General features: G+C 39.3%; 2 protein-coding genes across 2 annotated transcripts; both read right to left on the bottom strand.

Moving 5' to 3' along the window:
* Positions 1-1,452: 1,452 nt before the first annotated feature.
* Positions 1,453-25,234, bottom strand: LOC116063689 (ladderlectin-like). The gene is made up of 8 exons (XM_035994210.1): positions 25,216-25,234; positions 4,029-4,081; positions 3,838-3,912; positions 3,722-3,757; positions 3,393-3,508; positions 3,101-3,235; positions 2,187-2,298; positions 1,453-1,879 (listed from the first exon to the last, which is right to left on the bottom strand). Exons 3-8 carry the CDS (start codon positions 3,896-3,898, stop codon positions 1,809-1,811), a joined length of 531 nt encoding a protein of 176 aa, XP_035850103.1. The 5' UTR covers positions 3,899-3,912; positions 4,029-4,081; positions 25,216-25,234; the 3' UTR covers positions 1,453-1,808.
* On the bottom strand, positions 21,309-23,996 carry LOC116052102 (ladderlectin-like). The gene is made up of 7 exons (XM_031302622.2): positions 23,843-23,996; positions 23,652-23,726; positions 23,531-23,566; positions 23,213-23,319; positions 22,914-23,048; positions 22,043-22,154; positions 21,309-21,736 (listed from the first exon to the last, which is right to left on the bottom strand). The coding sequence occupies exons 2-7, from the start codon at positions 23,710-23,712 to the stop codon at positions 21,669-21,671; spliced, it is 519 nt and encodes a 172-aa protein (XP_031158482.1). The 5' UTR covers positions 23,713-23,726; positions 23,843-23,996; the 3' UTR covers positions 21,309-21,668.
* Positions 25,235-26,673: the final 1,439 nt, after the last annotated feature.

Genomic DNA, 26,673 nt, shown 5'->3' with positions numbered 1-26,673 from the left:
AAAAGGTTCCTGCTTAAATACACCATGTAACCCATGGCACAATGATGACACATAGTGGACAATTTGTGTCCTACACACACACACACACAAAGATTACAAGAAAAGTCAGTCTCACTCCCTACTCGTCAAATGTATGACGCATGGTCAAGGAACCCTGGTGTTAATTTTCAACGCCAGGGGGGTACCCGTTGCGTTATTTTTTGACGAGGGGGTCCGTCAGATAGACATTCATGTTAATCCCTCACCGTCAAATATCGACGAAAGAAAAAACACGCCCCCTTAACTCGAAATCTGTGACAGTTTTATTATTGGTAGTTTTAGCCCAATAACCGTTGTTTTAATCAACATTATTCACGAGATCTTATCATGGTTTATATGTATTGCTTTTAATGTTATTATTTCGGTCTATTTCGGCCAGGAAAGCTGGGTTGCTTTTTTGTATATTTATATTTTTAAAACTATAACGCTAGATCTATCAACATTTATTTAGATGTTCATGTGTTTGCTATAGTCCTACGACAACGTTTTCATTTTTACACATTGCTGCTCATGATCTGACCATAGTTCTGAAGCAACAATGCTGTTATGAATGCACAAAGGATATGTTACATGTGCGATTTCTGTCTGATCTATGTCATGCAAAATGTAAACGCCTTCTCTGCTGTTTGGGTTCATGTTTAGTTGCCACTTTGTGCATTAAAATGGTTAATTTCATAACAGTGCTGTGCAGAGCCAATGCTGCTGGTTCTGCCGGTGCAAATATATTTTAGCCTGAATAGGTTAAAATCGACAGGTTTTTGTCTATATTGTTGTGTACAAACTTTTTAGACTGAGCTTTGTTGGTTGAGCATGTTGTAGACAGTACTGCTATTGCCATTGTAATGCAGTATGTTGGAAGGTAAAATTGTAGCTGTTTTTTTTCAGTTTGTCCTTTTTGCTACTTCGTCTTTTTGAAAATGGCCCACTCACTTTTGTACTGGCCTGCCCAAAATACTATTTCTGCCTACGCCACTGCTCTCTGGGCTTACTTGAGCACAGATTTTGAAAAAATGTTACGCTGTATATTTTTCTCAACATGTTAAATGTCATCTTTGGTCACAAGTAGAGACGATTGCTTTCAGACGTGATGCATGCAAAATAGTTACGTAAGTCTTAGGTGTAACAATGGTGGAATGCATGACTCTTGTGTTCATTGCTCGTTGCTAATGATCACGTCTGAGTTTACAGAGTTTGTGAATTTGTCTAACCTCAATGTCTTTACATGCTTATGCAGTGAAGTGCTGCAGGCTCGTATAGGAGAGCTGTGTTCCAACAATAGCAGCCTGAGGGGGACAAAAGGGCAGAGTAAAGAAATCGGTTTTATTTCAGCCGATAGAAAACCATTAAAATATGTCCGTTCAGCCCCAAAGATCGAGACATTTTTATCTAAACAGGCGATAAAACACAGACCAGTTTGTTTTAATGCTTCAGGCTTTTAATTTTGCATAAGACAAGAAAGAAGAGTTCACTCTAAAGAATACATATCAGGTTGTGCTAAAAGCAATCTTTTCATAACACATTCAGTCTGCTCTTATTGAAGGCAAAAAGCCTCAGAGACAGTCCAGCTCCTTATTGTCACCTGTCGCTTCCTTCCTTAAGTAGCGTTACAGCGATAGAACAGAAATAAAGATATGAAACTTAAATGAGATCCTTCAGCTCAGATGTGAGACTGACGGAGTAAAGACAGATGTATTTAAAGGCAGAAACACAAACACACCTCCCCCAGTGTTTGTGCTTTTTACGGGTACGTTATGATGTCAGACCAAGCATCAACAGGTTTTCTTGGCGCAGACAGACGGTCTTTGAGAGTAGCACTGCAAGTCATCCCAGCATTTGTGAGCTGCATGTACAAAAAAAAAGGCGAGTCAGCGAATGTGAGTCACCGAATGCTACACATAAACAAAAACTTAAACTGTTAAATGTAACTAATTATTCTTGATGGGTACAGTTAGGTAACACTATGATCAATGATAGGATACAGATCATTGCGAAAAACGTAAATGATGTAATACTGTGTATGGTTAGCCCACCTACTGATTTGATAACACCAAATTATATCTGACTTAGGAAGACTTTTTCGCTCAAGAGACAATATGTTATATGAGCTGTATCACTGCTACTGTACGATAATTAAGATGTCATTTTACCTCCAAAATTCATTTGCAAACAATTCTGCCTGCCCCCATGGTTATTAGGCTCTCCACGACACCAGTTGGAGTAGTGGAAAGGTGTGCCATCGCTCCAGAACCATTGCCTTTCCTGGAATAAAGAAATTAATTGAATAAGCCATGAAATTAAAATCTTTTAAATAAACCTTTATTGATCCCCAGAGAGAAAATGCAGGTGTTACTGCAGCACAAGGACAGAAATAAGGACAGATTCATAAAATGTTGTTTTTATAAAAATGCGGGTCACATGTGCGAGAGGGTTGGTTTTACACGCCGAGAGTTGTGACAAAGGACATTTTTTATTCTGCACATAACTTGAACTAACTCCCAGAAAACTGCAGGATTGCTGCAACTCTCCCTTCATTTGAATCACGGATGATGCTGTCTTTTAAAAAGTAAAATAAAAGTCATTGTTCATTTCTTACACAGCAGTGCAACTTTTATTCTTGTATTTCATTTCTGTCTCATTCTATTTGACCTGTTTTCATATTCTCTTTAACACGTTTTTGATTGTTTATCTGCTCATTAATGTTTTATGAAAAGTACTTTAAATGGCCTTGTTGCTGAAATGTGCTCTATAAATAAAGCTGCCTAGCTTTGCTTGACAAAGCGTCAGTATTTGACAAGTTTGGGGAAGAGGCTGTGAGAGCCGTGTAGAGGCAATCTCAGCCCCTTTATGATAATATGGTATAATGTAGTATAGAATATAAAATATACAGTGAAATGTAGTAATATAGTATGTATACCGTATATAGCATGTATAATATATATGTAGTATAGTACAGCAAAGCATATAATATAAAGTATAAGTGTAAGTTTAGTATAATATATAATAAATAGTATGTATATTTGGTTTGCAGTATTTGCAACTTGAGCAATGATGCCAAAATTACCTCTTGTGCATCAGTGCCTCCAATCCAGGTTTCTTTGTACGCATGACTGTTGGTCATGATCAGCCTCTGAAGATTGTGGTACTCCATGATGTTACGAACGGACGCGAGGTTTCCTCCCAGTGACTCACAGTTTTTCTACAGTACAGGAGACAGACAGACAGACAGACCAACAAAGAGAGGAGTTGTTAAAGAAAGTAAAAAGGACGACACCAAGTCAGCAAAAGATGCCAAGAAACCAAATGTCCATGTGTATGCAAACAAAATGAACTTGTTGTAGAGGTTAATGTATTACTTCAGCTTGAGCCCAGGTCATGCGTCTTGGAACGTAGCGGAAACAACGGCCATTGAACCTAGACCAACCCCAGTAGCATCCTCGTCTGGCCCACCTCTTGACCAGATTAACATCAGCTATTTGTAGGAAAAAAGTTCAGTGGGTAATGTGGAGGTTCCAGTTAAAGTCTCTTTATGTGGAACTTTTATATTACAATATGAAATCCATTTATTTTGATAGTATGAAGATGTTATAAATGCACAATAAACACAAAGCGTAGGTGAAGTAATCACAGCAGAGCATCACGACAATGTACAATCCATCGAAGAGAACATCTAAAATCTACTCACCTGTTTGGTCTTTATCGGCCTTTTCCTCTGGAACAGCTGGAAGAAGTATGACATTGCACTTATTGGATTGTTACAGTTTATTGGCAATAAATACATCCGTAACACTTAATACTCACCAGCAGCTCCAGTCAGAGCCGTCATGACACAAACCAGTGCAAACACAGTCAGTGTCTTCATGGTGAAGGTGGTAGCTTTAATGCAGAGAGACAGACATGTTACTGATACTTGTGTAGGAACAGACGATGCCTACTGACTGTCATTCCAGTAAAGGAAAATCAGAAGATGACAAGAAAGTTTGTAACAAAACCTGCTGCAGAATATCCTCTTCTTCTCTTCCTCCAGCCGTCCTGTGACGAGGTGCTGAACAAGAGGAAGACCAGCACTTAAATACAGCTACTTATCTCAGCTGCTTATCTCTCAAAAAAAGGGAACTGAGAAGAGACTGCTACAACTATTAGTTCTAGTCATATCTTCATTGGTACTATAATTCCCACTGTTCATCAAACCAGCTGCAATATTTATGATTAATCATATTTCTCCATATCTGTATATCTGTATCAGTGTCTCTGTGTCTCAATGGCAGCAGCAGACGGCCGCCCACCAAGAGCCTGGGTCCGAGTTTTCTGCCTGTAAAAAGGAAGTTTTTCCTTGCCACTATCGCACCAAATGTTTGCTCATGGGAAATAGTTGGGTCTTTCTAAATTATAGAGTGTGGTCTACACCTACTATATTTGTATAGTGTCCTGAGTTGACTCCTGTTGTGATTTGACACTATAAATAAAATTGAATTGAATGGATTAGGAATACTTTGCTGTCAAACCAGTTGTCACTTGCATTTCCCTGGTTGAATCAGCCATGTAGTAAGTACAAGTACACAAACAAGATTTCTAAGAGACAGGCTTTAAGGTTAAATGCTGGGGCAACATTGCTGACAAATGTAAGGTAGAAATGTCATTTCTGTAAAGTTGGAAACCCTTAAACGAGGAGACCCAAAGTTACACAATATAGACTCGAGCCCAAAACATGCACTTTTGCTTGAAAAAGGCAAAGTTCCTGCATGTGTACTGCAGGAGAGCCCAACATCTATTCATAAAATCAGCTTTAGGTCATTATAATTATAAGTGTGCTATGTTGAGTGAGGAACAAACTGCTCAAATGTTGGAAATAATAGCTGTAATGATTTTATATTAATATAAACAACAGGAATATTATAAAATACAAACTGGTACACTAACCGGGTTTAGAGAGACTTTCTTTATACTTTTATATTGTTCAGTTTATTATTTCTGTCAGGTCCATAACGTCAAGAACAACACAGACAATAAAAGCTTTAAAAATGTATTGAATAAATTATGAATTTATTGAATAAATTATGAATTAAATTTGGCGGTATGGCTCTGTTCAGAGGAGTCCCCTGACCTTTCATGACACCATGAAAGAGCAGTGAATAAGGGGACAGCAGCAGCATAGGGAACACTCACAGTTTAAGACTGGGAGAGCTAAACTATTCCCCCCAAACAGACCATACCTGGCAATCCTCTCGTGATAAAACAAGAGTATGGAATTAAGTTGCCTTTAAGCCAATTTAGCTAATGAATGTCCTAGTTAAGAGTGTTTACGAGATAAAATATAGCAGATGAAGCACAAATTGCCAATTGTTCATTGGTCCAACCAATCAGGGTGCTGAGCACATAGCTTCTGATCATCGAGAATAGGGCGAACGCCATGTCAAAAGGGAACTTTCCCATGCAGCAGAGGTCCATCACACCCTGGCCTTTAGGGTTGAAAACCGGAGTGGATGCCGCTGCAGCATTTGCGGCTCCTATGCGCAGGGAATGAGCTGTATAGCGGTCCGAAAGCAGTCTGCAGAATGTAGAGGAGGCATAGGTGAGATGTAAACCAGGCACTGGACATTGGTTTCCTTTCTAAGTGACAACAGAGCTCCCGAGGACCAGCACGAGGACGGTTCCTCAAATAGGTCAGCATGGAAGATAGAGGACAAAAGACTCAGAGACATAAACAACCGTACCTTATTACTACTAGGCCTACTATCCATCTTGGAGCGTTTGAGAAAACAAAGTGAAATGGCGATCATAAATTGAAACATCAGAAATGGTGAATCATGATTTGGGTCACAGAAATACATGCGTGAAGAAATTCGCCACCCCTCAGAAAACCAAAGAAAGCTGTGAGAATGACTGTCTAACGCATCTTCCTGTTTCTTACATTTATGTAAAGCACTTGAATTGCCCTGTTGCTGAAATGTGCTATACAAAGGAAGCTGCCTTACCTTCTAACATTTGATCTGTGCAAGGCCCAAAACACCCTTTCTCAATCGTGATATCTTTTGCTAAAGGAAATGTGAAAGGGAGAAATTTAGCATTGCTTCGGGGAGAGACCCTTTTGAGGCCATTCAGCAAAGGCATATGGAAGTATTTCCAGAATACTGGTAGCAGATCAATCCAGGCAGCGCAGATGGAATTGGATGCCAGCGACCCTACTTTTGATGGGAAAAAGTTGCATTTTTCGAGTCACGAAGCAGTGAACAATAAAAGCACCAATATATACGATATTGTAACAGGCAGAGCGGCTACAGATAAAGTAGTACACAATGTGATGAAATAAGACCAAGCTGAGTCATGCATTGGCAACATAGATTTTGCCAGACCCTCATGCATGCGCTGCGCAGCAGCATGTGCATAAGACTAAAGTGGATTATTTAAAATTAGAATGGTTTGGCTAAAAGGGGGCATTGCAGCTTTGATTGGGCTGCTTCCAAACACAGGAGATGGAATTCTGAAAATTAAAGCGAGACAGAATCAGCTACGTGATTATTCAAATCATGCTATGAGTTGCATGGAAATTATAATTGCCCAAAATGCCAGCCATATTAGACGTCACATGGATCTATAATGAATGGACAGATGCGCACTTCTTGTCATTGATGTTTATAGTTGCTTCATTGTCGCAGAAAAACAGAATTGTGTCCCAGCCCAATGAGTACCCGAGAGAACGAGGGCTACAACAATATGATATAACTCCAGTAAAGTTGTTGAAGATTCACTGCTGGTAAAGTGAGTAATTATTTCGGCCAAACGCCTGCAAACCCTTGTTATTGTAGACCCCCCCAAAAACCCTACAGAAGCCGCAGCATTCCCATACAAATTGAGTGCTAGAAACAATTCCAGAAAATCATACGAAAAAGGAAATGCCAGTCCAATTACCCATGAGCAGAGACCAAAACTTAACTCTGATCTACATCCAGCGTCTAAGGTAACAACATATTCAACAACTGAACAACACGGCAGGCAAATGCAACAGACCGACAAGAAACCTTAAGGAGACCAGCCATAAATAATCCACGAATAGCGGTTTGAATGCTTTTACAATGCCCGTCCCAGTCAGGCCCGTATTAAGACAATGTGGTGCCCCTGGCACTATACCTTACCACCCCCTTTACCCGTGCTGTCCTCCTGGCAAAAATATCAGACATAATCAAGGGGATTTCTCAAATGTAATTTACTAACTTATCCAACTACATACATGTAGGCATATGAGCAGTGAGCACTATATTCAAATGTCTCAATTCAAAATGTCTATCAATTCAAAAAGCCAAAATCAATACTACATATTGCAGCATTGTGGGTCGGTCAAATGTGTATTTTTCCGACTTTATTTCACAGGCCCTAAAAGCAACTCATCTGATTGGTCAAAAACTTTTAAAGCATCATGGGAAAGCTAAAACTGCTTTAGCATCACAGCTAACGACAATAAAAGGACCGAAAAATGAATAAGCTAGTTAAAGCCTGTCTCACTGGTTGTGAATGTGCCCTTATGGATAATCCGGGCATGATCCCAGCATAGGGACGTTGACAGGTTAATTTCAGCTGCTCAGCTTTCATGAAGCGGGTTCTCCTCAGACACACCGACTTGGGGTGGGCATCCCCACAGTAGCTACAGACATGAAGATACTTAGTTACACATTCTAGGCTACATTAAAAAGTTAAGCAACAAAATTGCTGAACGTCAGAACATTGTGTGAAATTGGTCGTTATTACTGTGACTACAAGTGACAGGTTTAGTTCCATCATAGCGTAAATAGTGACAAAAACGTTAGCTGACGTTATTCAGCGGCCAGCTCAGAGATATGCTAGTGAATTACTGACAGCGCCACATGCACGGGTCACGACTGAAAGAGCGCTGAGCCCGGATGAATATGGCCACCGGGCCGTTGTGTGCAGCAGTGTTGGAGGAAGTACTGAATCTCAGCACTTAGTAAAAATACAAATAACCTTATCTAGCGAGAATACACTATGGAACACACGGGCTAATGTGAGTCCAAACTGCCTGCGAGCTTCTCCTGTACTATACGGTAATTTATCTACTGTGCGACAGAAAGTCTCGTGGTTATGACACAATCATTAGCCTATTTTTACAAAAACGTCTGCTACAGAGCCATAACGTGAGGTACAAAGTAATGGAGCCTTTTATATATTGTCGTGTTTCTTTAGAAATAAACAATGGATAAATAAAGTCTTTAAACGCTTCAGATGTAAAGTTATTCACTGTCAAAGTGACGTCAAAATGAATGGCAGTCAATGGAATGCCAACGCGGTGATGACTTTGCAATATGTAAAACCAACTTCAGTGACACAGTGGCGAAATTGTGCAGCACAGATAGAATAGCTCTGATGCAACAATTCTTCAACTTCTGTTTTATATTTAAGTGTTGCACAACACTGCTGCTCACATAGAACAGTGTAGATAAGGTGATAACCATTAAGTTTAAAAAACAGGATGCATTACTTTGTTTTATACTAAGTTTTATACACAGATACTTTAAAGTCAGGTCAGTTTAATTTATATAGCATATTTAAAAACAACAGGATCTGACTCAAAGTGATTTCCAGTTGAGGCAGATGGATTAGGATATGCCTCATTACACTTATACAAGATTAAAGAAATATAATGTGCATTAAAGGTAGTAATACAACATGTTAGAAGAAAATAAAGAGAAGGCATGACTAAAAAACAACTAACATGATAAAATTAAAGTTGAAGTAATAGAACATGAATATACAGCAAATTACAATATTTAAGCCAAGAGGTAATCAATGCATTGATAATTCTTTCCAGGTCCTGGTGACTTAAAAACGGCTTTAATTTTGCAAAAACTCTGCCCTTCACAACACAACTGCCTTGTTTGTTGAAATTCAATGAAGTGTCTACCAAGATTTTTAACTTCATTATGCAAGTTTGGGCCTAAGCGCATTGGTTAGGTTAGTGACAGAGCTAGAAGGCCCTAACATGATGACTTTAGTTTATTTTTCATAATACCTCAGCCAAGGAGGTTCTGTTTTCTGCACGGTTTGTCTGTCTGTCTGTTTGTGTGTTAGCACTATTACAGAAAAACTACTGGCTATATATTGCTATACTATATAGCAAATTTAAAAACAACAGGAGCTGACCCAAAGTGGTTTCCAGTCGAGGCAGATAGGTTAGGATCTGCCTCAATACACTTATACAAGATTAAAGCAATAGAATGTGCATAACAGTGTTATACAATAATACTAATAATGTTAGAAAAAATAAAGAGAAGGCATGACTGAAAAACAAATAGCTAACATGATAAAATTACAGTCGAAGTTATAGAACATTAATATACAAGATACGAATTACAATAATCAAGCCAAGAGGTGATCATAGCATGGGTAATGGTTTCCAGGTCCTGATGATATAAAAACAGTTTTAATTTTGCAAAAACTCTTAGCTGATAAAAGTTGCCCTTCACAACACAACTGGCTTGTTTGTTAAAATTCAATGAAGTGTCGAGGACAGACGAAAGCTTCCACATCTAAAACACGGCTAAAAACACGTCTCTTCCGACTGCACATTGGATTAAAAAAAAATAAAAAAATTTGAAAAAGCACTTACAGCTGCACTTTCATGTGGCTCTTAGAAGGGCCAAACATGATTACTTCAGTTTAGTTTTCATAATACCTCTGCCAAGGTTATGTTCTCCTCAGTTTCTTTGTTAGCAGGATTACAGAAAAACTACTGGCCCTATTTTCATGAAACTCCAGAAGGGTGTAGCATGGGTCAAAGAATAACCCATTAAATTCTGTGGTATAGAATCACGGGGTGTATACACTAATTATTTGTCACTTTCATTAACATTGTGAGGTAGGGCATTTGTGCCGCATTCATGTTTTGTCAGATTAATCATTAAAATGAGTTCCTCAACATATTTAAACACTCACTGGATCCCAGGAAGTGTTCATGTCCCGGGACAGTTTTAACCCAAAACACAATATTTTTTATAATCTTAACTAGTCGTTTTGGTGTTTAAACTGTCACGTCACAGGTTAGCTAAACTAGGTGAACGACAATGGGGCGTACATTGTTCGTGAAATGTCATAGTGGCATGCTATTCATACACCTTCTCATGAGATCACATTGTTGCCTCAGATCATCTGTATTACAGTGATACATTTTTTTCTATTCCCAAAAAATGAATCCAAGGGGAAGCATGTATAATGCGAATATGAGAGCTTAACATTTAACCTTATGAATCAGTGGTGGCATGGAATTCATAACCAGGATTTTAAAAGTAAAGTTGTAAAACAAGCTTTAATGAAATGTTGTAAAGATTGTATTTATTTACACAAGAAATGGAGTAGTGAAACATAGTCCTGGTTTTGCTCCTAAAAATGTGAAATGGAGAGAGTTATCCATCCCTGATATATATTTTTATTTAGAGGATGTGTATTGCTTTATTAGGTTTGGAATTCAATTATTCATTTGGAATTACTGTGATGTTTCGTCTCAGTGTTTGTCATGAGTAGTGTTGAGTCTTATTGTGTGTATAGATGTCCAAAGTTATGTGTCTTTATGTGTGTTTTTTTCTTTAATAATGACTTTGCATAAAGAGTAACCTTTTAAGGCAGTAACTATGCCTTAGATGAAACCTCAACTTCTCTGTTGAAGTTGTTTTCAGAAGCTTCTACTTCTTCAAAATGTTTTGGGGTAACAAGATACCGAGGCTGTTAGTTAATAGACAATCATGAGTATATCTGCAAGTCATGCAGGGAAATAACACAACAGTATTGTGCATCAAAGGGTTTGTTTTAACTATCTGTATGCTTTGTTTAGTAAAGACAAGAGAAAAACATACAGATTGTCCATATTCAATAGTTTTCACAGTGAACTGTTGATGTGCATATGTCACATGAAGCAACATATTCCTGAACTCTTGTTGTTGTTACAGTGAGGATGCCAGGTTTAGTACCATGGTCGTCTATATCTGGCAACTGCTGTACAAAGCTGATAGGCCATCATAGCTGAAATACAGCATTTAATTCATGCATTTAAGGTGAGCCTTATTTCATGGTCAGATCAGACCTCAAGTTTGGAGTTCGGTACTTGCATGTTGATGTGAACCTGTCCTTTAGTGGTGCACTGACCAAACTCCAGCTCTCACTAAAAGATGTTGCTTACTTTGACAAATCCTCTGACTTTCTGTGTCTGTGTTATATGTTGGAACCTTAACAAGACAGTACTGTATGTAGACTAATTTATTGTATGTTGTATGTAATCAGATTGAGAATATTGTTGCTGCATACACACTAAAAAGTTAAATTTTTTTCATCAGTCACTAGGTGATGAAACAGAACCCCAGCTCAGCTGAAGTGAGTCTCCTAACACACACACTTTGAAACAAGAGTCAGTCTTTCTTGCTGTGTTTGTTCATATAATTAATCCTATGAAAATGACATGGCCTTGGCATGTCCACAGGACATCAGTGGTGGGTTGAACATTAAAAGGTAGAGCCACCTGACGATCAGACAGAGGAGCAACAAGAAACCCAAACACATATGTGGCGGGCTTCTTGTTCCTCTCTGTATGTTTTAGTATATATATCAGAACAGGGCAACAATCTGAGGTCTTTGGGGAAGAAAACTGAATTACAGTGAGACGCTGGAGCTGATGTGTAGCTGATTGGGCTGGTTTCCTGCTGTTTGTAGAAATCAGTCCTTGGCTCCTAATTTAGCAGGTGGTGAATACTGACGTCTGATAAGCTCGTAGTTGATGCAAGGACCTGAAGAAAAGATTGGTGTGATGGGAAGTTTTCCAAAATACATTGAATCCATGGAATAATGGTTCTCTGGTTACGATGCAAACCAAATTAGCACTGAGACACATTTCTCAAGTGTTTAACTGTTGTTTGAATGTTATCAACTATGTCAAACTAATTCGCTAATTAACACCTTTATATGGCTGGTGTGTGCGGGCTAACAGGGATAGAACCCAATCACAAACAAAGTAGACAGAGTAGATCATTGCAGCGGTTTATTGAAGGTACTTGTGTATTGTCTCACTGGCATGTACAGGAATCATTAGGCAGGCAAGAGTGACCTGTTACCTGACAAAAAAAGGTTCCTGCTTAAATACACCATGTAACCCATGGCACAATGATGACACATAGTGGACAATTTGTGTCCTACACACACACACACACACACACACACACACACACACACACACACACATTACATGAAAAGTTACCAAATGCTTTTTATACAAGCTGTTTGATCTAAACACTTATTAATTTCGTGCAATAGCACTTTGAGAATCTTAAACTTCTGTATTATTCAAGTCAATACCACAATACTAAAATAGTTCCACGGGACTCACAAGGATAACACTAATGGATGCCGCTGTCATGGTATTATTCCTTTATTCAGATCCCCATTAGCTGCTAACAATGTACCAGCTACGCTTCCTGGGGTCTACATAAAACAATCACAACATATACATAACATGTTTTTTTGTTGTTGTTATAACATCAAATAACAACCTTTAAAATAAACCTTAATATCCTTCATAAACTGCAGCAGCACATAAGATGTCCACATGCTGAAAAGTCCCTATCGTCTGATTTATGTTAAACAAACTAAAAGAGGTTTAAAGATTTGCATATCTGAATCTTTCTGAGTTGGGGTCTTGTTATGTGTCTATGCATTCGTGACTGCTGGGCGAGATGCACTAATAGCATTTTGTTCCACATTGCTCGGCAATCTGACAGGCAACATGACAAGTGGGCGCAATCCCGTGAAACTGTGGCATTCGTGCTTGTCACATACAAATGCCCGCCGCAAGAGCTGAATTGTCTTGAACTTTTCCCTATGCGAGCAACGCGTCGTGCACATCAATGAACAAGTGACTGAACGTTCGTAATTATGACTATGCTAAATTAATTAATGTTAGATATCAACAATAACAGTCTGTAGTTAGGTGAGACTAGGATTACCACTATTTGTGAAATAGACCTGTGAAATAAATATATGATACCACATTCAACTAATGTCATTCAGTTGTACTGGCAGGAATAGTGCACAGAGTCTGCATGGTTACTACTCATTGATCGCCTGGCATTTACTTGGGAAGCGTCTTTTCATATTAGGAGCGCAATGAGACCACGCGGATCCATTCGACTACGCAAGGGAAGTGTCGCTCTCCGTCTGAAAAGCCTTTAAGACAACACTTTATCCCTTTGGTCTCATCAGCCTGCCACAGCCTTTGTGCATTAATGTTGACCTCCGAGATGAAAACCAGGACAAAGGTCAACATCCTCAGTTGGCTATCCATCTCTGTTTGGTGGCTGTTGGTTTCATGAAGGAGACAGACCAGAAACAAATGTTCATTGAGGCTAAAACTATGATTTCTAGCCTATTCAGCTTGCCGTCTGTCTCCAGTGATTTACAGTTACTCAAAACATGCAAAGCACTAATGGAATGGTTTCATTCAGACTTTTACAGGTATGGGATGAAGATCATATATATGTTATGGTGCCCCCATAGATTTCTTTTTGCCGATGGAATCGTAATTTTTGAAACGATTCCAAGTAGGAATCGGTTCTCGATACTCTTTTGATCAAACAGCTTGTATCAAAGCCATTAGCACGTTTTTTGTAAGAGTGATGTTCATGTATTGTGAGTGTGGAGGACACAAATTGGCCATTAGGTGTGTTGCTAGTCGGAGGAACACAAATAACCTTCAGCTGGGTGCAGCTCATGTAAAAGTATATATTTTTTAAAAGATTATTTGGATATATGTTGGATTCATGGAGCTTGATGTACACAGATTCTGGCTTCTTTCATGTAATAAATTGAAGACCATTGCTATTAAACAAGACGTTAGAACATGAATGCTGAAGCGTTTATTGCAGTAAATGTAAAAGCTTGTGTTTGCAGTGGTTATCATGAATCAGACTGGCCCAACTGCAGCACAGGTCATCAGCTGTCAATGCCAACACTGATTGAAAATGGGAAATCAGCTGATGATGATCACATCTTCTTGGCACACGCAAAGAACCTTTCCTTTGTGCAGGTTACATCATTCCAGTAATCCCAGCCTGGAAAATATACAACAGAAAATATTACATTCAGTGGCATCAGGAAACATCCTTATTAAGTAATTTATTAAACACACTGTCAACATTTAAACAGAGTAATCATGTTACTTCACAGAGGTAGTCACATTTCCTGCTTTAAGCAGGTAGATAATGGGCCTCATGCAGAAACATTTTTGTCTTAAAATGTTTGATTCAACTTGCCACCTGTTCAGAAGGAGGGCACATTCATGATATCCGCAAACTTATTCTTTTGGTCACACCCAAAGCTCAAAGCTCAAAAACAGCCCAAAGCTTTGAACTTAGAAGGTGCTGTCAGCCCCACAAAACTTCTAACTTTATACACTTTGAATTTTTTCAAGGCAAAATACTATTTTTACATGATTAAAAGTCCATTTTTGGCCTCCACCCATTCTTAAAACTGCAAAAATTCTCACTACTCATCTATTTTTCCTTACTATTGTAGTCTGACTCAATGCAGTTCTCTTGTCCACCAGAGTTGTTTGGCTGCCGAAATTGCCATGGATGATAGTTGAATTTAGATCCATCAATGAATTCAAACACGCCCTGAAAAATTTAGAGGTGAAGATGAGTGATGACATGACTCACATACTCCTCTATGTATTATACATTAGGATCTTTCATCCCATTCATCCATCAATGAGTTGACTAACCCAGCCAATAAGACTTTCACTGCTTACTCCTGATCTTTTGGCTCCAATCCAAAAGAGCTTGTAATCACGAACAGCAAACCAGGTCAAACAAGTCAGGAAATTCGCTTCATCTTCACTGTGTAGAGACACCAGATCACTGTTTAAGGAGCGACAGTGTGCCTGAAATGAACAGAAATGTAAGCATGTTAGTCATCACCTGTTTATTATCCAAGCCCAAGAGGACTAGCCTCGCTTTGCCAGACATTCCTCTACAGTGCTGCAGAGGAGGGTCTAACTAGTCCACACAGCGTTCAGGGATGGGAGAAAAATGTGCTCTGTTTTATTGGAATTTCTTTAAACCAATCACAATCATCTTGGGCAGAACTAAGCACTGGACGGTGCAACAGTGCCTCTGCAAAATCGCCTCAGGAAGGAACTTGTTTTGGTGAAATGTGTACGATCAAAGGTTGTCTTACTTTGCAACAAAAAAACTCAGATTGGACAGACAGAGAGCTGTCAGGATTTACCCTGCAGAGATCTGAGGAGCAGTTAGCCATAGTCCTCAGAAATCCACCAGAGTTTAGAACGCCAACACAAAGAAAGAGGAAGGCGATGGACATCCAGCCTAAAAAGAGGAACATCCGGCGGAATTCCTGGCGGCACCTGAACAATTCCGGAAGTGGAACGTCGTATATATAGACTACAAGGGGACTGAATGCTGCATAGTGCTAGGCAGTGGTGTAGTCCAGGGTATACGCTGGTATACGGCGTATACCTACTTATTTTTCAGTCAGCATTGCGTATGACTGCACATTTTGAGGAGAAGAGATAACACCATGTTTGCCTCATGAGAAATACATTTTACATTCATCCAGGCTGCTTGTGTGACCAGTAGTAACTACAAACTGCTCCTAATCAAGTCATGATCATTTTATAATAGTGAGCAAGTAGAAATGACAGATTTTTGGGTAAACTAAATCATAGTCTTACACGTCACTGTTTCTAAAACAGGGCTTTTTTCTGGACTACTTTAAAAAAAAAAAAAAAAAAGGTGAAAACTGAGAGTATACCCACTTCTCCAGGGACCACTACACCACTGGTGCTAGGTAACGTGGCTTCCAGTACCAGCGGTGCTTGGAACTCAACAGTGAACGCCCACTTTTTTAATGGCTCTGGTTCCGGAAGTGTTTTTTTCCGTTCAGTTGTTTCATTGACGTTTCAAAAATTGCTTATATAAAGAGTTTTAAGCATGGTACCAAACCAACCAGCTACGAGATGAATCCTGAACATAAAACATTTGATTCGGCGCAAAAAAACATTTTGAAAACAGCTAAAAAGGCAAAGGTACAAGAAACTATCATAGACTTTAGTGGTAGGAGGCCTTTTGCCCTTTCGTGGGTACGGTAAATGTTTCCAGGGTAACAGCAAGTTGGACCAATCAGAGACATCGCTCTTACACTTAGTGTAGTTTTTCTCCATAAGATCGCGAATAAAAGTTTTTCTTAATACAAGTTTGATTTCATACGTAGCTATAGCTTTAAAGGTTTTGACACACCAACCTGATTAAAAAAATGGCGAAGATTGGCCATTAAGGGGCGCTATAAATATGAAAACATTGTATCTCATGATGGGCTCATGGGATTTTTACGAAATTTGGATGGTACGATCTAAGGCCACTCCTGAGGCCATGCTAATTGTTGTACAGACTGGTCAAAATGGGTGTGGCCTTATTATTAAGAATGCACATATAAAATGAATGTAAATGGGAAGTTTGTATTTCAATAACACGTTGCAATATTTCCTGTGTCGTTGGGAGGGACTAGAGCGGAAGGCTTTGACCCCATCATACTGCTTGCAGTTCTAGTTATACTGTGTGTTTCTGTGTGTGTGTTTGCATCACCTGTGCATCATTTAAATTTTTTTGAACCCCGACGAATTTAGCACAGCGATCCGCAGCAATGCGACTCCATCCGTCACCACATGGCGGAGCTGAATATTTTTGACAAAAGTATGGAGCTCCAACTGTGGAAAAACAAGTTCTTAAATGAACACAGCTGGACGCATGGCTCAGGCCTCACTAACTCTCAGTGCTCCACAGCTAGATTGTGATCTGAATATGTGACAGTTTGAAGTGTGAATATTTGCCAGCCTATTTCTTTACCATAGGCCTGCACTTCGAAGCAAGATCAACATGCCCTGGATTTATTTCCATTGCCCGGTGTCACCAAACCTAACAACCGCAGTCCCGCATAAGCTCTGACACGACGGTGGTTAACAACTAGTTCAATAAAACCAGGGTTTCCCAATCAAGCGACGGCCGTGTTCACATAAAAGAGGCGGTATTTGCACCATATGACCTATTGCACATATGGACAAGTCTAACAATGCCACATATTACACAAGAAGAGCAAACGGGCAAAAAGCAATGCAGTCGCTGCTTCCTAACCCAGGAAAGAAAGCTGGCAATAAATTGTCAACGCTGTAAATGCGTAAATTACTAGACTTATCAATATCACTGCCAGGCACAACAGGCTCCGACCATAATTACACGTGTGTACTCCATAAACTTTCGTTGCTGTAGCCTATTCTTTCAGTTGCAACCCTGGCAGATAAGCGATCGTGGAGCAAATAAAAAAGAAATATAAAAACATAATTCAAACCGATTTGTCGGATTGGCAACATACGGCTACAGAAGCTGTCAAAGATAACAAGTGTGGATTAAACAAACAAGATAACATATTAATCAGTTGCATAACATGACCCTCACCCTATTCTTCCTGTATCCTCCGGTAATTTCAAATAAAGCTGTTTTATTGTAATTAATAGTTTCATAGTAGTGATAGCTGATAACATTAAAACTTTTGAGAAATATGTCTAAATGCTCCTTTGTTGGCATCTCAACCAGGAGACCATTCAGGCACATAACCAACCATAAAGCCATATGTCGTTTTTACACCAGTTTATGTTCGTAATAAACAAACAAGATAATGTGTTAATTCTTTGTTAGTTTGACATAGTTCTTCACATTCAAACAACAACATGCAAAGACTACAACATTCAAACACTTGAGAAAAGTGTCTAATGCTCATTTGGTTTGCATCTTTACCAAAAGACTTATTTATGTTTGTCTTTTGGAAAGACTGATATAGTTAGTGGAGGACCCCAGGGGTCAATTCTTGGACCCCTGTTGTTCAGTCTGTAGATACTGCCACTATGTCACGTCGTTCAGATGTAATCACATCATCACTGTTAGTGTAAAGATGTTGATGACACAGCTTTACATATCTCTGATTTCAGGAAACACTGTCCCTATTAAAATACTTGTTTTACATTTAAGGAAATATTAAGATGAGGAAAAACCTGCCTACAAGCACCTCAAAGCTCATTAATTAACATGTTATGTCTTCTTTGGCACATAACCCCATACAATGTGTAGAAGATTACCAATAAAATATAATCATATATTCAGGTGATTGCACTAGGAGCCTATCAGACTTTAGATTCCAGCATTCACTGAATCACCTATGAAATTAGGAGGCAACTTTATAAAGACATACAGTACAGATTTATACATACAACAAGAATCTAGCCCATGCTCACCACAATTGTGTTCTGGTTTCTCGTTGCTCCTCTGTTTGTCAGGTGGTTCTTCCTCTCACTATTATACTCATCACTCATTCCCTCTGGACATGGTAATGGCTCATTTTCATATGATCGGTTATAAGAACAAACAGAGCACGAAAGTACTCATGCCCCAGAGACACAGAATCATGTTTAAGGTATGCGTTAGAATTTGCTTCTGCAGAAATTCACTTCAGCCTAGTTGGGGTTCTGTTTTATCCCCCAGTGACTGAAATCTAAACTTTTAGTTTAAGCGTTGTTGCAGTAACAAAATTATCTTATTACACAAAATTAGAAGTTGGATAAAACTGATAACATCTGAATGTAATAACTAATGTAAACTGTATTGTCATTGCATTCTGTTACACTTGCAGCTCATACTGATCTATTTGCTTTGCTGATACATAGTTTGCTATATTGGCAGGACAGCAGCTATACAATTTTGTTTGTTAATGTGTGAGACCTAATTTAGCCTAAACTCAGTTCAGTTTGGTTCTTTTCCAACTCCCTGACCCAGTTGTGGCTCCACAAAGAGAGCAGAAGTAACACTTTTTTTATTTTAAGACAGCTTCTTACAAAGTGTCTTTCTCTCTCTTTCTCTCTCTCTTTCTCACTACCTGAAGACACATTTTTTTCAAACCTGGTCCCAGGGTGAAAAAATTCGAAAACGCCGCCCTTGCGTCTGCGTTTGGACGGCAAAGCCGCATACTTGTGTATCGATGATGTCATTGCCACACCCCTCGACCTCTAGCCTTCGACCTCTTATCCCGCGACGACATCTCATAACAACAACAATGGCGGGCTACATGCGTGTGTTCAACACATTCTCACACCCATCTCGTAAAATATGGACGCTTGGTCAGGTGCCTTTGTTGTTGTTATTGATGCTAAAAGACTCCTTTAGCACTTTAAGTAAGCGCGATTGGTCGGGACTATTGCCGTCCCTTTAGCGCTATAAGTAAACACGCTTGGTCGGGACTATTGCCGTCCCTTTTGACGTAGTTATGTTAAGAAAAAGGTCGTGGGTGGGCTTACGGTTTCGTGACACGCGGGAACTACGGGACGGTTGGGTTTAGGAAAGGGTCGTGGGTGGGCGTACGGTTCCGTTACACGCGGGAAGAACGGGACGGTTGGGTTTAGGAAAGGGTCGTGGGTGGGCATACGGTTCTGTGACACGCGGGAGGAAAGAAAAAAACGAATATAGCAAGTGTGACATGCAGGACGCGAACCCTGCTCTCCTGGGTGAAAGTCCTGTGTTTGTCCCATCCACCACCCCATCCAACCTCCTTACGCGGAAATTCGCCCTTACATACTACTCACTAAATCCTATGTAACTGCTGCTCTCCCCAGTGCGTTACACAAACACGCTGAAAGACGCCTTTTTCGTCGCATCAGACGCTGACAGCCACTGACAGCCACTGACAGCCACTGACAGCCACCGTCCAAACGTCCTTATTTTACGAGTTCGGAATGAGAACGGGTTGGTGTGTTCCTGCTGGAGAAGATATTGACCATATTAGGGTTATTAGGGCTGTTTGGTTTCTTCTTCTACTGTCTGTTTGTATACAGCGCACAAGCTTTATGCACATGCTATGCCTCTTCTTCTTCATTTTTGGTGAATTTCTGTAGCAGAATCAGCACCACATAGAGGCCTGGAATATGAAGTAGCATGTTGAGTCATTTACAAATGGAACCATTCGGACGCAGATATTCTTGAAACGATGCCAGGGAAGCCGGGAAAAAAAAAGATTGTTTTGGTACGTGTGGACGTGGCCTCAGAGACAGACTCTGGTTTAAATTGTATGTGAGTTTTTTGTGTGTGCAGAAACTCAGTTCAGCTGAGTTGGGGTTCTGTTTTTTTTGCCCAGTCACTGATATCAGAAAATGTAAACTGTCAATTTAAGTCTGTTTTGCTGCAAAAACATTCTCTCATTATTTTTTAATAAAAAATTTTGAAGTAGGATTCAACTGATAACATATGAAATAAGTAATGTAAATGCCTTCTGTCTTGTCACTTCACTCCGTTGCAGTCGCAGCCCATTTGGTTTGCTGATACACAGTTTGCTATATTAGCAGGGCACCCTTAAAATTGTGTTTGTTTATGTGTGAGACCTAATACAGCCTAAACTCAGCTAAGTTTGGTTCTTTTCCAAATCCCTGACCCAGGGTTGGCTCAACAAAGAGAGCAGACGTGACACTCTTATATTTTCAGACTGTGAGACGATAAAGTTTGTACTGAGCTAAGTGTGACATCACCTTTGGTCTAGAAACTGTTTAATGAACATTTTAATTGCTCAATTTATATATAAGAGCCTTCATGGAGTTAACATTGATGAGAACCACCAATGGTTATTTGCTTTGACAACATTGAATTTTTAAAGATGGATGGTGGGGATACCAAATATTATTCAACAGACTCTAGTCCCTACGTAAACTTTTAAATGGTCCTTTGGTTCATGTACTCTCTAGTCTTACTTGAGCACAGATATGAAAAAATGTTACGCTGTATATTTTTCTCAACATGTTAAATGTCATCTTTGGTCACAAGTAGAGACGATTGCTTTTAGACGTGATGCATGCCGAATAGTTGCACATATAGGTCTTAGGCGTAACACTGGTGGAATGCATGACTCTTGTGTTCATTGCTCGTTGCTAATGATCACGTCTGAGTTTACGGAGTTTGTGAATTTGTCTAACCTCAATGTCTTTACATGCTTATGCAGTGAAGTGCTGCAGGCTCGTATAGGAGAGCTGTGTTCCAACAATAGCAGCCTGAGGGGGACCAAAGGGCAGAGTAAAGAAATCGGTTTTATTTCAGCCGATAGAAAACCATTAAAATATGTCCGTTCAGCCCCAAAGATCACATTTTTTTTATCTAAACAGGAGATAAAACACAGACCAGTTTGTTTTAATGCTTCAGGCTTTTAATTTTGCATAAGACAAGAAAGAAGAGTTCACTCTAAAGAATACATGTCAGGTTGTGCTAAAAGCAATCTTTTCATAACACATTCAGTCTGCTCTTATTAAAGGCAAAAAAGCCTCAGAGACAGTCCAGCTCCTTATTGTCACCTATCGCTTCCTTCCTTAAGTAGCGTTACAGCGATAGAACAGAAATAAAGATATGAAACTTAAATGAGATCCTTCAGCTCAGATGTGAGACTGACGGAGTAAAGACAAATGTATTTAAAGGCAGAAACACAAACACCCCTCCCCCAGTGTTTGTGCTTTTTACGGGTACGTTATGATGTCAGACCAGGCATCATCAGGTTTTCTTGGCGCAGACAGACGGTCTTTGAGAGTCGCACTGCAAGTCATCCCAGCATTTCTGAGCTGCGTGTACAAAAAAAAGGTGAGTTAGTGAATGCGAGTCAGCAAATGCTACACATAAACAAAAACTCAAACTGTTAAATGTGACTAATTATTCTTGATGGGTACAGTTAGGTAACACTATGATCAATGATAGGATACAGATCATTGTGAAAAACGTAAATGTTGTAATACTGTGTATGGTTAGCCCACCTACTGATTTGATAAAACCAAAAGATATCTGACTCAGAAAGACTTTTTCGCTCAAGATACAATATGTTATATGAGCTGTATCACTGCTACTGTACGATAATCAATATGTCGTTTTACCTCCAACATTTATTTGCAAACAATTCTGCCTGCCCCCAAGGTTATTAGGCTCTCCACGACACCAGTTGGAGTAGTGGAAAGGTGTGCCATCGCTCCAGATCCATTGCTTTTCCTGGAAAAAAAGAAAGTAATTGAATAAGCCATGAAATTAAAATCTTTTAGATAACCCTTTATTGATCCACAGAGAGAAAATGCAGGTGTTACAGCAGCACAAGGACAGAAACAAGGACAGATTCATAAAATTTTATTTTTATAAAAACGCGGGCCGCGTGTGCATGTGAGCGGGAGCGTTGGTTTTACACGCCGAGAATTGTGACAAAGGTCATTTTTTATGCTGCACATATCTTGAATTAACTCCCAGAAAACTGCAGGGTCGCTGCAACTCTCACTTCATGTGAATCATGGATGATGCTGTCTTTTAAAAAATTCTCTTTAACACATGTTTTTGATTGTTTATCTGCTCATTCATGTTTTATGAAAAGTACTTTAAATGGCCTTGTTGCTGAAATGTGCCCTATAAATAAAGCTGCCTTGCCTTGCTTGACAAAGCGTCAGTATTTGACAAGTTTGGGGAAGAGGCTGTGAGAGCCGTGTAGAGGCAATCTCAGCCCACTATTTTTCAATATTTTGAGTACAGCCCCTTTATGATAATATGGTATAATGTAGTATAGAATATAAAATATAACATACAGTGAAATGTAGTAATAAAGCATGTATATCGTATATAGAGTTTATATATATAATATGTAATATAGTACAGCAATGAAGTATATAATATAAAGTATAAGTGTCAGTTTAGTATAATATATAATAAATAGTATGTATATTTGGTTTGCAATATTTGCAACTTGTGCAATGATGGCAAAATTACCTTTTGTGCATCAGTGCCTCCAATCCAGGTTTCTTTGTACTCATGACTGTTGGTCATGATCAGCCTCTGAAGATTGTGGTACTCCATGATGTTGTGAACGGACGCGAGGTTTCCTCCCAGGGACTCACAGTTTTTCTACAGTACAGGAGACAGACAGACAGACAGACCAACAAAGAGAGGAGTTGTTAAAGAAAGTAAGAAGGACGACATCAAGTCAGCAAAAGATGCCAAGAAACCAAATGTCCATGTGTATGCAAACAAAATGAACTTGTTGTAGAGGTTAAGGTCGCCAACATTACCTCAGCTTTAGCCCAGGTCATGCGTCTTGGAACGTAGAAGAAACAACGGTCATTGAAAGTAGACCAACCCCCGGAGCATCCTCCTCTGATGAACCTCTTGTCTTCAGCTATTTGTAGAAAAAAAGTTCAGTGGGTAATGTGGAGGTTCCAGTTAAAGTCTCTTTATGTAAAACTTTTATATTACAATATTAAATCCATTTATTTTGATAGTATGAAGATGTTAAAAATGCACAACAAAAAAAGCGTAGGTGAAGTAATCGCAGCAGAGCATCACGACAACGTACAATCCATCGAAGAGAACATCTAAAATCTACTCACCTGTTTGGTCTTTATCGGCCTTTTCCTCTGGAACAGCTGGAAGAAGTTTGACATTGCACTTATTGGAATGGATTTTTACAGTTTATTGGCAATAAATACATCCGTAACACTTAATACTCACCAGCAGCTCCAGTCAGAGCCGTCATGACACAAACCAGTGCAAACACAGTCAGTGTCTTCATGGTGAAGGTGGTAGCTTTAATACAGAGAGACAGACATGTTACTGATACTTGTGTAGGAACAGACGATGCCTACTGACTGTCAGTCCAGTAAAGGAAAGTCAAAAGATGATAAGAAAGTTTGTAACAAAACCTGCTGCAGAATATCCTCTTCTTCTCTTCTTTCAGCCGTTCTGTGACGAGGTGCTGAACAAGAGGAAGACCAGCACTTAAATGCAGCTACTTATCTCATCATCTCTCATAAAACTGGGAACTGAGAACAGACTGCTAGTCATAGTTATATTCATTTGTAGTATAATTGCCACTGCTCATCATACCAGCTGCAATATTTATAATAAATCATATTTCTCAATATCTGTATATCTGTATCAGTCTTTCTGTGGCCCAACCAACAGCAGCAGATGGCCCGCCCACCAAGAGCCTGGGTCCGAGGTTACAGCCTGTAAAAAGGAAGTTTTTCCTTTCCACTATTGCACTAAATACTTGCCCGTGACTGAGCGTACTTGGTGTGATAATGTCATATTAGTGTAATCGAGGGTTTCTTATACTGTCTAGACTCACGTTTGGCTGTAAAATAAAGACACAGGCTTCCTTATGCAATATGCTCTATTCCACTAGATAAATGTATATGTCTTGGCAATGAAATATTTTTTTTTTCAATTAATATAGGCTATTTATCCGGCAGGTGCCTGTGCACTGTCAGAGTCTTAAAATGGAATTACAGGTTGTTGTTGTTGCACTGTCTCAGATTTTGTTCAAACCATGTCTTTATCAACAATGTGTCCCAAAACCAAGGCCTGTAAAATATTTCTGTTCGAATCCTATGTCTTCACATTTTCAGCCCTTGAAATTACTTCAGTTTTACAGCCTGCAAATCATATTATCTGTGAAGCAATATTTGGACATCAATATAATGAAAAGTATTGTTCATAGGCAGCCTAAACTTTGTAGGGTGGAAGACAAACATGTCATTATGACTGAACCATTACAAGTTTGTACGGCATGCCTTAGAGTTGGGAAAAACAGTGTGAAAAGACTGACATTAAGGGTAGCATACACTTTGATCAAAATCTAAGAGGGTGCAGCGACTGTTTTCCTGGATTTTGTCTGAATTGACACAGAATGACCCAGCTGCATGTCATTTGGCTCAAATCCTCCCACTCAGTGCTCAGTTTTTCCACTGACTCAGGCAGGTTTGATAGCAAGCAAAGTCTACTTAGACAGTGATACATTTTGAAAAATAAAACTTGTGTTTTGCTTAAATATCTGATCCTTCTGCTATTACGAAACACAATTGTGGCTGTTTATTGCATTATCTCTTTTAATGTGATAAAAACACTAAATCATAATTTTGACTATGAATTGGTATGTAATTTACGGTGGTGTAAGGTGCTGGAAAAAAAGCTTTAAAATGGACCTTGAAAGTTCTTAAATTTGACCTTGGAAAAGATGTACGAACCCTGAGTACAGATTTATACATACAACAAGAATCTAGCCCATGCTCACCACAAATGTGTTCTGGTTTCTCGTTGCTCCTCTGTTTGTCAGGTGGTTCTTCCTCTCACTATTATACTCATCACTCATGCCCTCTGGACATGGTAATGGCTCATTTTCATATGATTGGTCATAAGGACAAACAGGACACGAAAGTACACTCATGCCCCAGAGACACAGTCCCTTGTTTGAGGTATGCGTTAGAATTTGCTTCTGCAGAAGCTCACTTCAGCCTAGTTGGGGTTCTGTTTTATCCCCCAGTGACTGAAATCTAAACTTTAAGTTTAAGCATGTTTGCAGTAACAACATTATCGCATTACACAAAATTAGAAGTTGGATAAAACTCTTATTTTCAGACAGTTTCTTACAAAGTCTCTCTCTCTCTCTCTCTCTCTCTCTCTCTCTCTCTCTCTCTCTGTCTCTCTCTCTCTCTCTCTCTCTCTCTCTCTCTCTCTCTCTCTGTGAAACGGTCAGTACTGGCCTTAGTTCAGTTGAGTGAAATCACCTCTGGCCTTTTCATAGATTCATTACAAAGCAGTATAAGAAAACCTGTACATGTATATTGTAATGTGTATTGATACTTCTATGAAAGAATTTCGTTCCAATATGAGACAACACTTTATCCCTTTGGTCTCATCAGCCTGCCACAGCCTTTGTGCATTAATGTTGAACTCAGAGATGAAAACCAGGACAAAGGTCAACATCCTCAGTTGGCTGTCCATCTCGATTCTTGCAGTTCCTTAAATATAAAACTGTGTTCTGAATAGTTATCACGACATAGACAGCAGGGCTTTTGTTGGTCAGAGCATCGGCACAAGACTGGATTAATGTTCGTAATTATGACTATGCTAATTTAGCTAATGTTAGATATCAACAATAACAGTCTGTGGTTAGGTGAGACTAGGATTACCACTATTTGTGAAATAGACCTTTGAAATAGATATATGATGCCACATTCAACTAATGTCAATCAGTTGTACTGGCAGGAATATAGTAGTGCACAGATTCCCCATGGTCACTACGCATTGATCGCCTGCCGTTTACACGAGGAGCGTCTTTTCATATGAGGAGCGCAATGAGACCACGCGGATCCATGGATAAAATCTGAAAAGCCTTCAAGACAACACTTCCCTTAGGCCTCATAAGCCTGCCACAGCCGTTGTGCATTACTGTTGACTTCAGGGATAAAAACCAGGACAAAGGTCAACATCCTCAGTTGGCTATCCATCTCGGTTTGGTGGCTGTTGGTTTCATGAAGGAGAGAGACCAGAAACAAATGTTCATTGAGGCTCCAGTGGTTTACAGTAACCCAACACATGCAAAGCATTGATGGTGGATGGCATCGCTACAAACTTTCATTCAGACCTTTACAGGTATGGGATGAAGATCAGAAAACATTACAATATAAAATACAATGACAATAAATATGTCCATTATTCTGAGCAGTTTCTTAGTTTTATTTTTCCAGTC

Source organism: Sander lucioperca, chromosome 17 (assembly GCF_008315115.2).
Source record: "Sander lucioperca isolate FBNREF2018 chromosome 17, SLUC_FBN_1.2, whole genome shotgun sequence".
Taxonomy (NCBI): Eukaryota; Metazoa; Chordata; class Actinopteri; order Perciformes; family Percidae; genus Sander; species Sander lucioperca.
Note: the sequence above shows the minus strand (reverse complement) of the source record. Positions and strands in the feature narration are given on the sequence as shown.

Coding starts and splice junctions, on each gene's coding strand:
- LOC116063689 (XM_035994210.1), bottom strand. CDS start 3,898: ATGAAGACACTGACTGTGTTTGCACTGGTTTGTGTCATGACGGCTCTG. Junction 3,758..3,837: donor GGCTCTGACTGGAGCTGCTG/GTGAGTATTAAG, acceptor TACTTCTTCCAG/CTGTTCCAGAGGAAAAGGCC. Junction 3,236..3,392: donor TGACCTGGGCTCAAGCTGAA/GTAATACATTAA, acceptor CCTGTACTGTAG/AAAAACTGTGAGTCACTGGG.
- LOC116052102 (XM_031302622.2), bottom strand. CDS start 23,712: ATGAAGACACTGACTGTGTTTGCACTGGTTTGTGTCATGACGGCTCTG. Junction 23,320..23,530: donor GGCCGATAAAGACCAAACAG/GTGAGTAGATTT, acceptor TTCTACAAATAG/CTGAAGACAAGAGGTTCATC. Junction 23,049..23,212: donor TGACCTGGGCTAAAGCTGAG/GTAATGTTGGCG, acceptor CCTGTACTGTAG/AAAAACTGTGAGTCCCTGGG.